The sequence below is a fragment of the Paramisgurnus dabryanus genome, chromosome 10, assembly GCF_030506205.2.
Source record: "Paramisgurnus dabryanus chromosome 10, PD_genome_1.1, whole genome shotgun sequence".
Taxonomy (NCBI): domain Eukaryota; kingdom Metazoa; phylum Chordata; class Actinopteri; order Cypriniformes; family Cobitidae; genus Paramisgurnus; species Paramisgurnus dabryanus.
In genome coordinates, this window is record NC_133346.1 from 20,749,346 (window position 1) to 20,764,679 (window position 15,334).

General features: G+C 36.7%; 1 protein-coding gene across 1 annotated transcript; it reads right to left on the reverse strand.

The window, feature by feature from the left end:
* Positions 1-437: 437 nt before the first annotated feature.
* dhx29 (DEAH (Asp-Glu-Ala-His) box polypeptide 29) lies at positions 438-14,896 on the reverse strand. The gene is made up of 27 exons (XM_073816065.1): positions 14,600-14,896; positions 14,315-14,388; positions 14,115-14,228; positions 13,881-14,010; positions 13,161-13,303; positions 11,445-11,585; positions 11,235-11,361; positions 10,934-11,092; positions 10,270-10,447; positions 10,058-10,178; positions 9,374-9,982; positions 9,094-9,237; positions 8,768-8,944; positions 8,547-8,687; positions 7,945-8,089; positions 6,542-6,662; positions 6,384-6,468; positions 5,915-6,003; positions 5,657-5,785; positions 5,363-5,438; positions 4,921-5,145; positions 4,096-4,232; positions 3,903-3,993; positions 1,318-1,635; positions 1,084-1,215; positions 853-949; positions 438-746 (listed from the first exon to the last, which is right to left on the reverse strand). Exons 1-27 carry the CDS (start codon positions 14,772-14,774, stop codon positions 691-693), a joined length of 4,134 nt encoding a protein of 1,377 aa, XP_073672166.1. The 5' UTR covers positions 14,775-14,896; the 3' UTR covers positions 438-690.
* Between the last annotated feature and the right edge of the window lie 438 nt (positions 14,897-15,334).

The window sequence follows — 15,334 nt, forward strand, 5'->3', positions numbered from 1 at the left end:
TAGTTTAATATGGCAAAAGGGTAGACTATTCATTTTATGTCTAGTGACATATCAGGGCCATTTTATGATTAATTGATATACATTTCTTACAAACTGTTCCTTTAACATTCGAAGAACCTTTTATTTTCACAAAAAGGTAGTGCATAAAGGCACTTCAAATTACAAAAAGGTATGAAAAAATGGTTCTTTGACTGAATGATTCTTTGAGGAACAAAATATATATATATATATATATATATATATATATATATATATATATATATATATATATATATTCTATGGCGGGAGTATTCAATATTTAATAATACAGCACAATTTTATAATTTCTGGCAAATTATTTTGGGTACCCAACTTTGAGACCCCCGTCCTTTAGATTATGACACTTTAGCCTGGATTTCACAGGGTTCATAATTCATCTTACCATACTTAAGAGTAAATGTTTACAAAAACACAGTAAATATTCTTGTGTCATTTACTTCTATCAATAACAAAACAATTACATTTCAACCACAACATTGCTGTCAGCATTCCTAATAACCCACCCCATCATAACATAAGCTGAAAACAATACCACAAGTATTTTATTGTGTTAAAATATTTTTATTCTGGTATTGGCAATTTACAATCAAACTCTTCTGTGTCATTATTTTATATATAAGCAATTCATTGTAGAATACAAAAGGCACCTCCTCAGAGTCTGTTTTCTGACTTTATCAACTCTGTGATCATATGTATGGTCTTCTCATCTAAAGAAAATAAAAATGGAAACAAATGTGAAAGTGAAGACATCCAAATTATCTAGAACATGATGTGCAATCTCATCCAAAACAGCAAACTAAATGTGTGAATTACCTTCTAAATTCATTTTGGGGTTGGCCAATTTCCTCTCCAGGAGGGAGTCGATCAGCTTGCGAAGGTGTTTGAAGATAACACCGACTCTGACCGGAGCCTGACGGGTAATTAAACAGAATTAACCGAGTTATCATTCTGTTTGGCAAACCTTTTTGGACACACCAGTGGATCTGCCACTGATGCCGCATAATCTCATAATTAGATTGATACTTTAGCCTGGATTTCACTGACTTGAAAGTAGATCCATCCGTCCAGAGAGATGAGTCTCTCTTGGTGCTGTACGTCAATATCACCTCCAAACAGAAGCATTGATAAAGGGGAGATCAAGGTTGTGTCTCTAAGAAACACCCTAGAGTATTTCACCTACAGGCAAGACCGGAAAACATGGCGGTTCAAGCCACACAATTTTGACTGTGACACAATAGTGATAACAGTAATTTATTTAAACTAGTCGATTGTTCTCACCTTCTCCTGGAAAAGCAGCCAACCGTAAGTCTGCAGGAAGCGGTTGACTGATGAGGGGTGAACATGTGCCTTTCCCTGAGCCGTCTCGACCACACATGCCACCCGCTCTTGAACGTCTGGAGAGGGAGAGTAGATGATGCGGCCCACGTTGTCGTACAGACCTGCCGCCAGCACAGCACTGAGAACAGAGATGTCCGGCTTGGAAAGCGGGCCCAGGGCTTTAGTCTCAGATCCGGGCCGAGAGCGGGGAGTTCTGCCAGACTTTGAGGAAATGAATCCGGCCTGCTCCACCATCCTGATGAGCTCCTGCTTTACAGCCTAATGTGAAGATTAAAAGTCTGTTCACAACAAGAAAGCTTACTACAATAATAACGTTATGTTTTGTTTAAGCTTGCGCACTGCAGTTTTATATTTCAAATGCATTATATTTGAATTGATTTTGAGGCGCTGTCAAAGATTTTGCTTTCACCAGCGGCTAAAACCACTCGGATGCCATTCCTCTATATCTTTCTTATTATGGTAGTTGTGTGGACTCTGCTATATGAAGTTTTTATTGATCATTTTTATTATTTTATTTTGAACATGTAAATACAATTACAGAATATAAATCATAGTAAAAAAACACATGTTAACAACAAAAAAACTTCCTTTTTTCAGTAAAAATAAAACAACTCAATTTACATATACAAACGGAGTAGGAAGAAGTGAAACTACAAAAATAAGTTTTATCTTATTAAATCCTATATTTAAGTTTATCTTATTAGTTATAGTTCTCATTTTCTGTGTGAATGGGCCTTAATACTAGATGGTTATCAATTAATAACATTATGTTCATTTTCTTGTCTGAAATATTGATAAGTAATAGTTAACTACCGAATTATTTGAAAATAGTGCGAAGCGGAAGGTTTCCAAAAATGTAATTTTACAGAGATCAAAAGAGCGCGAGTGAGAGGAAGGAAGAGAGAGAGAGAGAGAGAGAAATATTAGCACTACTTACCCCTGCAAGTTGCTTTTGCACTTGTGTTTGCAGTAATAGGAACAATGCGAAGTTGGCCTATTAATATTTAGATTTTATATTCTATTCACTTTTATATTATCAGTAAGGAAGCAAAAACAATACTGAACAAGCAGTAAATCAGTGTTTATTTATTGTATTTATTTTCTACTTTCTTATTATTTTATTATTTTTCATTACAATTTTTTTTTTTTGCTACTAAACATATATTTATGCTTTATTTGTTGACATTGAAGAAATCCTTTTTTGTTTTTATCCAGATAATTTACTCACCACCATGTCATCCAAAATGTTTTTTCAACGGAGTTTCAAAGGACTCTAAACTATCCCAAACGAGGCATAAGGGTCTAGCGAAACGATTGTCATTTTTGACAAGAAAAAAAAAATGTGCACTTTCAAACCACAACTTCTCATCTTCCTCCAGTCGTGTGACCTCACGTAATACGTCATCACGTCAAGAGGTCACAGAGGATGTATGCGAAACTACGCCCCAGTGTTTACAAGTGTGGAGAAAGAGGACCGGTCCGACGTTGTTGTATGTCAAATGATACTAATTAATGTCTTTGTGTCAGTTTATTGTTTAAAATGGTCCGCAAATGTGCATTTCATATATGTAACACGTGACCTTTTGACGTCACTATGCAATTACATGAGGTCGCGCTGGCACGTCACAGAACCGGAGATAGACGAGAAGTTGTGGTTTAAAAGTGCATATTTTTATTTTTCTTGTCACAAATTACAATCATTTTGCTAGATAAGACCTGTATGCCTCGTTTGGGATCGTTTAGAGTCCTTTAAAACTCCGTTGAAAAAAACTGTTAAGTGTTGAGTTAAGTGTTAAGTGTTGGGGTCCATTAAAGTCCATTAAAATGAGAAAAATCCTGGAATGTTTTCCCTCAAAAAAACATAATTTCTTCTCGCCTGAACAAAGAAAGACATCAACATTTTGGATGACATGGTGGTTAAATTATCTGGATTTTTTTTTCTGATCTCTAACAAAATTCCTTCTCAAAAATGCAGTTATTTCAGCTTTTTGCTAAAAACAAATTTATTTTTGAAGAAAAATAGCCATATTTAAGAGTAAAAAAATGAAATATAATATAAACAGAGAAAAAAATATAGATAGGATGAAACTTTTTTTTTTTTTGAAAGCAGATGGTCTGTTTATATATTTTTAGAAAAAAAATCCTGGAAGTCATTTTGTAAATCTTTTGTGAAGAACTCTAAAAAGAAAAGGCTGGCAGGGAATGAGATAACACCCAGTATAATATAACATTACAGTATTAACTGTAATATAAGTTGCATATTGGACCCCTGTAAACCCTTTTTAACATCAGATGACATCAAATTATAAAAACCTTATATATTTTTTTATTTTATATGCATACTGTATGTTACTACTTTTCCTAATACAAAAATGTTTTAAATTATTTGTAGGGAATTTTTTCTTTTTATCATTACAAACATAACTGACATGTCAGTGAAACAAGTCTTATCTATTTGTCAAATAGCTCAAATGGACATATGCTAGCTTTCAAAGACAAATTAGAAATCGTGTTGAGGGATTTACCTCAATGGTCATCAGGGCGGTGCGATTTAAAAAGTATTTCCTGCAGTAGGTCATCTCAGCACGAGTTCCTTCACTTCGTGCAGCTTTCCACCTGTGAACCCAGCAACAGCTTCAGTTTGATGATTTTGATGTTTCAAAAGAAGCACAATCTGTTCATTTATAGTTTTGTTGAGAATGTGTAATGTCAGCTTACCCGATGCAAGCGTTGTAGATGGTCATGTGATCGGAGTTCGCAACTGCTAGGGCAGCTTTAGCCAGGTTTGCCTCATCCTTTCTGCTCATTGGAGTAGCGAAGGGCGACTTTTCCGACATGGCCGCTGCTATAGTGGCCTGAAAAAAACAATTAATTATTTTAAAAAGAGTTAGAATGCAAATAGTTAAACAGAAATGCACATATAATTGAAGTCTGAAACCGCAAAGATGAACTGGACAATGAATAATTTTCTATGAGCAGTAAAATCTTTTGACTACTTTTCTTGGGGGATAAAAATTATTTGATGTTTGTTTTCACAACGGCGGCGTTTTGGGGTACTGAAAACTGAAACTTTTGAAGACAGGTTTCAAAGTGGAAGTTTTTGATAAAAACACCTTGTTGTCTCCATGTAAACTACATAAACACACATCTGTGAAAACAGTGATGTCATGTGCTAATTCAGTCAACAATTGCGGCCCACAGGAGTGTGATTTATACGGAGACTGTATCCGAAATCTTTAAAATGCTGCATTCGGAAACATGCTTAAAGGCATCAAGGCGTGTCTGAATCCAATGTTTGATTTACTTCCTGTCTCCTGAGATACCTTCATCCTCGTGTACGCGGGGAATGTAATTTTATCAAGTTCGATAAAATAAAACGGCAGCCAAAAAAGTGTCTAGAGTACAAATTTAGTGTAAATAAGTTAATATTTTCCACCTTTTTATTTCATTTCTAGTGAGAAATTATGGCATTTGTCACTACATTGTCGTGTAAACATAGCCTTATTGTCATTATTAGGCGACAGCTCAAAAACCACCACTCACGATGGGCTCCAGGCAACCAAAAATGGCACCAAAGATGAGCATCTTTCCGATCTTGACATTGACGGGCAGGGTGGCTAGGTGATGGCCGAGTGGTGTGAGGGTGTGGCTTTCTGGCTGACAGGCGCCAATCTTTCTCAGCAGGCCGACCGCGTTACACACTGCCTGCTGCTGAGGGGCATCCAGAGCTTTACACAGGAAACTCTCTGGTGAGCCGTATTCACACTTCTGTGAAGACACAGTGAAAAGATAAGACACCGAAGTATGCGTATTCATGCATCATAACAGAAGTGAAAAATGCTACAGTAAGTACTGTGGTATTATTGTGCACAGTTAAAAGTACTAGCAGTACTGTAAGTAACAATGCTGTTGTACTCCAAGAATAGGCATAATAAACATAAAACTTCTGCTCTGTGGAGTTTTAAGAGATGAATGTAATACATAACATAATATGAAGGCAAAGCTCTTCCAAAGGCACCCTCAGAATCTCAGGAATGGAGTAGTCTATGAAGCTATTAAATCTGTTGTGGACAAAAACAAACAAACAAACAAACAAACAGCCTGTCAAATCATCTAGGGTTGAATATTTAGTAGAGATTCAAACAATTCAAATACAGAAAAAATGTCTTTCTATTGCTGATAAGTTGTCTTGCTAGACTCATGAGTTGTAGACTTACATAACCACTATATAGTGGCTTAATATACAACTGACTGTTGTGTGTCACACAGTGGTACATACCTAAATTTAGGGTAGAGACGAAAACAGAAGCCATCTCTGACACGTCCCGCTCTGCCTTGCCTCTGCAGGGCGCTGGCTTTACTCACAAATGTCTCTACCAGAGAACTCATCTGGCTACTTTCATGATATCTGAAGGAAAAACCAGATATAGATTATAACCACAACACTGTGAAACCAAATTTTTAATTATACACCACATTATTTCCTGTAACTTAAATTTATAGCAGATCTAACTGAACATTTTGTACTCCTGCTTACCGATTCTCTTTCGTTTTTCCTGTGTCGATGACAAAGACGACATCGGGAATGGTGACGCCCGTTTCGGCTATGTTTGTGGACAGCACGATCTTAGTAAAGAAAATATTAAACAATTAATTTTGTTTTACCAATACAACTCAACAAATGAAGCTTTTGAATCATCTCCATTTATACATTTAAGAACAATACAAAAAGATATACACAGTATGTGTGTTTCCTAAGAACTTTTATGTGGCTAACAATGCATTTTGGTATACTGTATTTTGCAAATCAGATTAAATTTTATCAGTCAATGAAATGCAATAAAAATTAAATGCACTGTCTGCTCTGTTGTAAACTGCACATTATTACAAATGTGATAAATCATGCATAATTTACATACTATGCATGCTGCCGAAATATTATAGTAGAGTCTGTAGCATGGTATTATGCTACCCTAAACTGTTGTCAGACCAAAACAACGCAGTACCTTCCTCACTCCAGAAGGGGGCACTGTAAAAGCAGCAGCTTGATCCTGGGTTGAAAGTGTGGAGTGAAGAGGCACCAGCTTGTATCTAAAAATGAACATACACTAAATGTAAAAAAATTGCTATTATTATGTCAAATGTACTAAAGCAACTACTTTACCTGTCTTTTGAGCTGAAGCGTTTGTCTGTGGTCAGCAGATCGTACAGCTGTTGAATATGTGCCAGGCCTGGGAGGAAGATCAGAACTGCGCCTTCCACATTACAAAACTGGGGCGACTTATCTAAAATGCAAAATACAGAAAAACTATTTCATTCAAAATTAATTTAAAAACATCCAAAGAAAAAAGGCAATGCTATTGTAAACTGTATGCATTCGACCATTGAAAATGGGTACAACTTTGACTTTATACATTTATCCAGAGGTAAAGCGTGTGTGGTTGACGAGAAATGTGGTGCCCTGCGTTGCCAAGTCCTCTGCTTTTTGTTTCTGTGAGTTGATTTTTTTCTGCGGGTTAAAGATCAAGGGCTTTTGTTGTATTTGGGATGCTTTTGGTCTAATTCAGAATGTCCTTTGAGCTGGTTTTGATATAAGAACCTGGCAACCCTGGCACTTGCGCAGATATTCAGTTCGGATTATACAGAATGTGCATGTAAATGAACATTTGATCAGATTGCAATGTTTAGGGTACATGTAAACTGTACTGTCGTAACCTGCAATTGGGTTAAATTCAGTTGGACTAACAAAATTTTGTTCATGTAAACATAGCCATTGAGATCCCAATATATCTGGGATATACCATTTAGGGTCAAATAAATGTAGATACTTTCAAAATTGTTTTTAACAAAGCAGTTCTGGGGCAACACTGACTTCCATAGTAAGAAAAATTCTACTGTGGAAGTGAATGGTGCCCCAGATCTGTTTGGTTATTTTTTTTTTTTTAATATCTTCTTTTTTTATTCAGCAGAACAAAAGACATTTTTGCAGATTTGTAGAGTAAATGATGACAGAACATAAAATGATGGTGTTGCCATTTCATTCCCTCCAATCTCACTCTAAATTTAAGATAAAAATGCTAATTTTGACCCCCCCTTTAAAAAAATAGTGGATTAATAGTCTTTATTCATCAAAGTCTGCATGAAATGTAGTTGCGATTGATATATGTCACGAAAAGGAAATAAAGACAGAGTGAGAAAAGTTAACAAAACAAGAAGATGCACCAAATCCCCAATAGCCTCGCCCTCATAGCGTAAGTCAGACAGAGAAGCCATTTCTAGGGGGGTTGTAGGTTACATTTTTGATTTAAGATTATGAGGGCACATGAATTTAAAAGTAGATAAATAGATCCATAATAGATCCATCAATTATGAAAAACACTACAATATTCCATAAAAAAAGACTTGTCAATTTTGATTTCATGGTAACATTAATCTTATTCCAGAAAAATAATGATCAAAATAAAAAATGAAAATTTTAACCAAGGAAGTTTCAAAATTTTATTATAAAATTATGATTTTATTTAAATATAAAATTATTATATTTATATTATATACAAGTTATTTTACCCAGGTATGCAAGCAGGTCTAGGATCAAATCCATGTTAATCTTATTGGGGTTCATGTACTGCAAAACACGGCGGGTCCGGCTGCTGAAGTGATCGAATTCAGGGCCCAGATCCCAACCTGAGCCAGAGTCCCTCACAATAACCTCCTAAACAGACAAAATGATATGTTGACTGCAATAGTATTTCACAGAATACAAAGGTTTCAATTAAACAAAACTTTAGAAGTGACAAATACATTTAAATAGGGGAGTAAAGGCATACTTCGTAAAAAAACGAAAAACTGGCACAAACAAAGTAAAAATGCACTTTTTTACTAGTTCGTAACAGCAAATCAAACAGAACTTTCCGGGAAAATTCACAATAAATCCCATCATTAACAGGATACGGAGCATACATAATATAGGATTCACTCCACATTCCGATTCAAATTTGGTCATCATTTCCTGATCTACTTTGGAGTGGATTTAGTTTTTGAATGCGCATGTGTCACTTTTGTAAATAACAAATCATGTGTGTACAGAACTGGATTAAGCTTTCAGAATAAAACTCTTTAGATATTGGTCAAAATAAGCTAGGTACATTTTAACGTCTCCATGTCCAAACCTGATGTTGAAGAGTTTTTCCTCCTGTTTGGGAGATGCTGATGTTCACCTCTTCTTCTTCTTCCATAAACTTCTGACAGTACTCAGAGTCCTGCTCCAAAACATAACCCGTCTCCTCCACAATATCCTCCAGATGAAACACCTACAACCATAGCACCGTTCAACATTGGATTCCTCTGACATATTGCTAATTATTTCAATGTAATCTATATACAATCTTGCCTCCACGGGGAAAGTTCTGCCTGGGATGGTGACCACTGGACAGCGGTTAAAGTAATTGGCAAACTTATTGCAGTCAACTGTAGCGCTCATCAGGATCAGACGCAGATCTGAGCGCTTCTGGATGACTTCTTTGAGAATAGTGAGGAGGAAATCTGACTGTACACTGCGCTCATGAACCTATAGGGAAAAAGAATATAAAATATTGTACAAGGCATGAGTTATTTCTTCATTTATTGTCACTTGCATCCTAACAAGCGAGGTTTATGAAAAGCATACATTCTTGTATTTTACGTCATATGTCTATTAAGTGAAGTGGTGATGATCACCTCGTCCACAATGATGTGCGTGAGGGAGCTGAGGAGTCGATCTTGTTGCAGTTTTCGGAGCAGAACTCCAGTGGTGCAGTACAGCAGGCGTGTGGACTCCCCAGAGCGGTTCTCCATCCGGATTTGATATCCACACAGTGAATTCTGGAACATCAATATTCCATGACAAAGTACAGTAGAGCCATTTAGTCATGACATCAATTTGACTTATTCGTTCACTTATTCGTTAAATCTTCTATGATTTTGGTACCTTATACATTTTAACTAATATAAATCTGACCTTGCATCCTGGTCCTTCATCACTGCCCATCTCCTGCGACACCCTGCTGGCCAGACTCATAGCCGAGATCCTTCTGGGCTGGGTAACCACCACATTGCACGACTGAACGGCTTTTCCACCAACCAGGAGGTCTTCTAGGATAAACTGCGGGATCTGGGTGCTTTTTCCGCTTCCTGTCTCTCCGGCAATCACCACCACACGGTGGCGTCGTACAGCGTCCAGCACCTTCTGCCGGTTTTGGTAAACAGGCAGCTGTTGCCTCTCTGGCAGCAACCTGCGAGCTACGGTCGAGTCCTGCAGTTTGAGAAAAAGTCTCCGAGACGTCTCCTCTGCCACAGGGCCTTCACAGCACTGGGGTTCACTGTCCTCCTGCACGTCCAGGTTCTCCCAGGAGTCCTCTGGTTCGTCTCCTGCGTCCCGGGGCCCGTCCTGCGAGTCGCTTTGATGTTGGTGGGCCTGTTGCTGTTTGAGGCGGGTGAGCAGGCGTGCAATAAACTGGTCACGTGGTTTGTTGATGGCGGAGCGGCTTTGCTCCTCCTCTTTTTGTTCGCTGTCTCGCCACTCGAGCCACACGTCGCGGTAGGTTGGCGGGAGCAACTGATGCACAGACTAAATGCGGATATAATGAAAAATGTGAGGATTTTAAAGTAAAACGCCAGACTGTATAAAGTGTAAACATCTTACCTGTCCTTTGACTAGGGTATAAAGAGCCAATGTAGCTCCTAAGTGCTGAGCCTGCATCCCATCTTCAGTTAGGATAGTGGGACACACTTCCAGGACATCATTGGGTCTCTGAACGCGAACCCTGATGTGAATGACACACAATTAGATCCGAGTCAAACTGGCTGTAATGGAAAATGGACAGTCAGCATCAAAGAAAATGAAATTTAACGTACTTGCATTTCCAATATCTCCCAGCTGCTACTTTCTGAAAGGATGGTGGCGGGCTTTTCGGCAGGTTCTTCCTGCACCAGTCGATTAGAAACTGTTTGGGTGACTTGCCCGTCCAGCTTCTGGATGTGTAGTCGAAGTTGCGGATATCTTTGGGTTCTTTCTTGTTTTTGTCCGCTAGAGCTTCAGCAATTATAAATCAAACAGAAAATGACTCGGCATATAACTGCAATTTTATAGTTCAAACAGAGATGGCGATAGAGAGGCCAAACCTACTAATTGCAGCTTTTACTAATGTTAAAGGAACAGTATGTAGGATTGTGGCCAAAACTGGTATTGCAATCACAAACCTTGTGGCTAAAACTGGTACTGCAATCACACAACTAGTGGCCAATACGCAAAATGATAACATAAACATCAGTTGAGGGCTGCAACTCCACTTTTTAAATGACAATATCCTTGCCAGGCCACTGATGTCAGTGATATAAATATTTGAAATGAAAATTAATTCTTAATGTCTAGTGACATATCAGGGCCATTTTATGATTAATTGATATAAATTTCTTACATACTGTTCCTTTAACAAATCAAATATTTTTGATATAATATAAGTGTTTTTTAATTTGTAAAAACATATAAAATACCAAAAAAATAAAAATTAGCTTGTACGTTTTTCTGCTGGTGGTGGTGCGTCTGCCTGCTCGAAGAGGCTGAAATTGACTTCCTCCTTTCCGTCAGTCAGCGCAACCGGCTTTTTATCATCTTTAGGAGCGTCTTTAACTTTAATAGCGGCGTTAAACATTGGATGAGACTCCAAAGGCTTCATTTCTGTAATATAAACAAATAGTTTTATGGTAACATATCCAAGCATTCTTCAGTGAAACAACAAGCATCTTGAAAAGTAATTGAAAGTAGAAAGTATGATTGGCAAGAAAATGAAATACGGGAGTAATGAGACTACAAAAAACACCTTGCTGAATGACTCTGATCCGGTCTTGTGCCGTCCTCTGTCCTGCTTTGTCTTTCTTGGCTTTAAACTGTGCAGCCATCTCTTTAGCATCATACAGTTGTGCAGTCAGCTCCAGGTATCTGTCATTCTGCAGGCACAGCATGTCAAATCATATATAGCAGATGGAAAGAGACATTGCGGTAAAACATGCCAAACGTTGTTGCAACTCACAGGATCGAATTTTTCCTCCAGCTCTGGGTTGTATTTACTAGTTTCATTCGGTTCATCGTCTTCACTGCTTTGATCATCAGATTGCTCAGCGTAGCGCAGTATCCACTCCTTCATACTACTGCTGTCATCTTTTACTGGAGTCTATTATTATGATGAGAAACACAAGAGATATCATAAGTGTATGTAATGTATCAAATCATGCATTAACTCCAACTCTTATTCTGTATTTATAATAATACTGTGCTGTGTACAGTACTCTGTTGTTTATTTTAGTAAAGGTGCCATGTGTAACTTTTAGAAGAATCTCTTGACAGAAATGCAATACAATATACATAATTATATTGCCAGTGGTGTATAAAGACCTTACATAATAAACTGAATTGTTTTAATTACCTTAGAATGAACTAGTTTTATCTACATACACTGTGCATCCCATTAAATGGAAGTTGTCGTCATGTTTCTACAGTAGCCCTAAATAGACAAACTGCTCTACCGAACGCATTTCATCCCCATGTTTGTCATGTGGCGGCTACCGTATGCGTTTTGAAATCGAGGGGTGAACTGTTGGTTGCAATTCGTAATCTCACCATTAGATGCCGCTAAAATCCACCTTTAATGCCTATTGTAAAGTTTGCAGCAGAAACTGTCACAACTTTGTTTATCATCATTTTTTACATTTGCATAAAATTAAGTAATTTAGTTGTTCAATGTTCTCGTCCAGTTTAACTGCACCAAGTAAAGCATAATGATGAGCCGTATAGAGAGGATTTTTGCTGTGAAATTTAAAGTATGTTGTCATGAACAATAAAGTCTTTCATCTCAAAGATCTGTGAGCATTTAATTCCTCATAATATAATCCCTTTGTCTGATATGATATGTGTGACCCTGGACCACAAAACCATAAGGGTTAATGTATTTAAAGGAAAACACCACCGTTTTTCAATATTTTACTATGTTCTTATCTTAACTTAGACGAATTAATACTTCCTATCTTTTTTCAATGCGTGCACTTAATCTTTGCACAGCGCGTCATGAATGTGTAAGCATTTAGTCTAGCCCCTTCCATTCCTTAGAATCCAAATACGGATGAATTTAGAAGCCACCAAACACTTCCATGTGTTCCCCATTTAAAGACTGTTACATGAGTACACAAATAAATATGGCGGCACAAAAAAAACTTGGAAATTTTGTGGCTAGGCTAAATGCTAACACATTCAAGACGCACTATGCAAAGATGAAGTGCACGCATTGAAAAAAAGATAGGTATGTATTAATTCATCTAATTTGAGATAAGAACTTAATAAAATATTGAAAAACGGTAGTGTAAAGTTTTCCTTTAAATTGAGATTTTTACATCATCTGAAAGCTGAATAAATAAGCTTTCCATTAATGTATGATTATAATAGGACAATATTTAGCTGAGATAAAGTGAAAATCTAAAATCTGAGGGTGCAAATAATAAAAATATTGAGAAAATCACCTTTAAAGTTGTCCAAATAAAGTCCTTAGCAACACAAAGTACTAATATTTACATACTGTATATATAACATCTTTATATCCTAATGATTTTTGGCAACAACAAAAAAAGATAATTTGACCCATACAATGTATTGTTGGTTACTGCTACAAATATACCCGTGCTACTTATGACTGGTTTTATGGTCCAGGGTGACATATCATTTATCTAGGGTGGAAGTGCAAAGTGCAAAAACATACTTTTGCCTTAGGCTTCTCCTCCTCTTTAGGTGACTCCTTATTGGCCGATGGTAGTTTCTTGTCCTCTTTAGGAGACTGGAACTTGGGCCGAGTCTTCTGTTTCTCCTCCTGCATCTTTTGGCTAAATCCTTCTGGTAGCTCATCTTCATTCATAGAAACAACAAAAGCAAAACCAGATTTAGAGAAATTGGATGAGGAGAATGAATCCCTTATTTTATTACCTTTAATTAAAATTGGACTTTTGTGGCTGGTTCTATTCTGAGTCCATCTATATGTATTGTCTAGTATTTTGTCCCACCACATGTCTTTGACTGCAAAGCAAATGACATGCTCATGGGCATTAGGGTGACCATACGTGCCATTCTTCCCGGACGCATCCCGTCCAGGATTTTGGTGCGTCTTCCGGAAGTCGTATTTGTTGACCGCATACGCCATTCAGTTAAAAACATAAGATATACAATCATAGTTTCATTCTTACCTTAAAATATAACGGTTGCTTTTCTGTAATAATAATAATAATCCTCTATGATGTATGCGGTCGACAAATACGACTTTCGGAAGACGAACACAAAATCCTGGACGGGATGCATCCGGGAAGAATGGCACGTATGCTCACCCTTATGGGCATAACCTAAAGCTATTAAAGGCTAAAACAGGTCTTCCCACCACAAGAAAGAAACTTATCAAATCATTTCGTAGGGTACTAAAAACTGATTTTACCATCTCTGAGATTCAGACAGAGCCAGTCGAGTGCCGAGTGTAGATCCCCTCCATACAGCACACTGCTCTTCATTGCCTCCTCGATGTGTTCTGTCTTAAACCGAAACTTTTGTAGAGCACTGTACAAATCCTGACAACAAAAATATATGTTTTATTATAACAGACCTTTTGGATTTTTTACATATGATGATAAACATTTATAAAGAGGCAAAGTAAACACAAATTCATCATTACCAATAACTTTTTGGTTGTGAGTCTCCCAGAAATCTGTCCCTTATCTGCATATTCTTCTCTGTAATCGTTGATTAACTTGATCACTTTCTTCTCCAGTTCTGGCTGGATAACAACCTTTAGGACAGGCATCACAACATCTGTATTATATGTCAACGCTTCTATTGTATGCTCAGACATTCAAAATATATTTTGATATTTACCTTCAGGATGGATTTATCAGACACTCCACTTGTGTCAGTCTGTGTGTTAGTGTTGAGACTGTATGTCTTAGGAGCTATGAAGAGAAAATGACAAAATTTAAGAAAAATTGCTGATAAACTGTCATAATAATATAATATATGCCAAACTGTTAGATTATTTAATATAATATAATTAAATGATTATCTATTAATAACAGTCAATGCACATTTAAATAACATATAAATATTTATATTTATATATGTATTATTAGAATTAATATGTATAATGTTTGGATGATATCTGACCTCTTGGCTTGTTTTCTTTCGAGGCTGATTTCTCATGATTTGGCTTTTGTTGTTGTTTTTTGCCTGTAGATTCAGAAGGTCCATTGGTTGCATTTACAGCAGCTGCATTATTGCCTGCAGCAGCCGGCTGCACAGTCGCGTGCACTGCTGCCGACTTCTTTTTCTTTCCACCCATTGATCAAGTGTCTGTTACTGATAACAAGACAATACAATTCGCATTTTTTTCACTAACATACACTGCGTGACTGGGAAATAATGCAGAGTTGGCATGCCAATACTGACAGAAAGCTAAGCCAAAGCTAGAGATGTGTGAAGGATGAAATTTTGGTACAACTTTCAAAATAAAAGTGCGTAAATACATAACAGAATATTTGATCACATGTGTATAATAAATACACAACCTTTTAATGACAAGTTATTATTTCACTTTTTATTATAGTTTAATTATATATAGATCAGTGTCCTAAGTTATTTCCCTTTTTAATATAGTTTAATTATGTATATATCACTGTCCTAAGTTATCTTATGTAGCACCATAGTCCTGAAGTTTGTAATGAAGACTTTAACATTAATTTAAATAGAGGAATAAAAATACTATGAGAATAATAATAAGGGTAAATCATTATCATGGTTTCTTAAATATTTTTCTTAAGTTAGCACACAACAGTTTTTTTAGACTGGATGTACACTATTTTTTTTAGCCTTGACATGCGAATTTTATACTTTTTGGACACT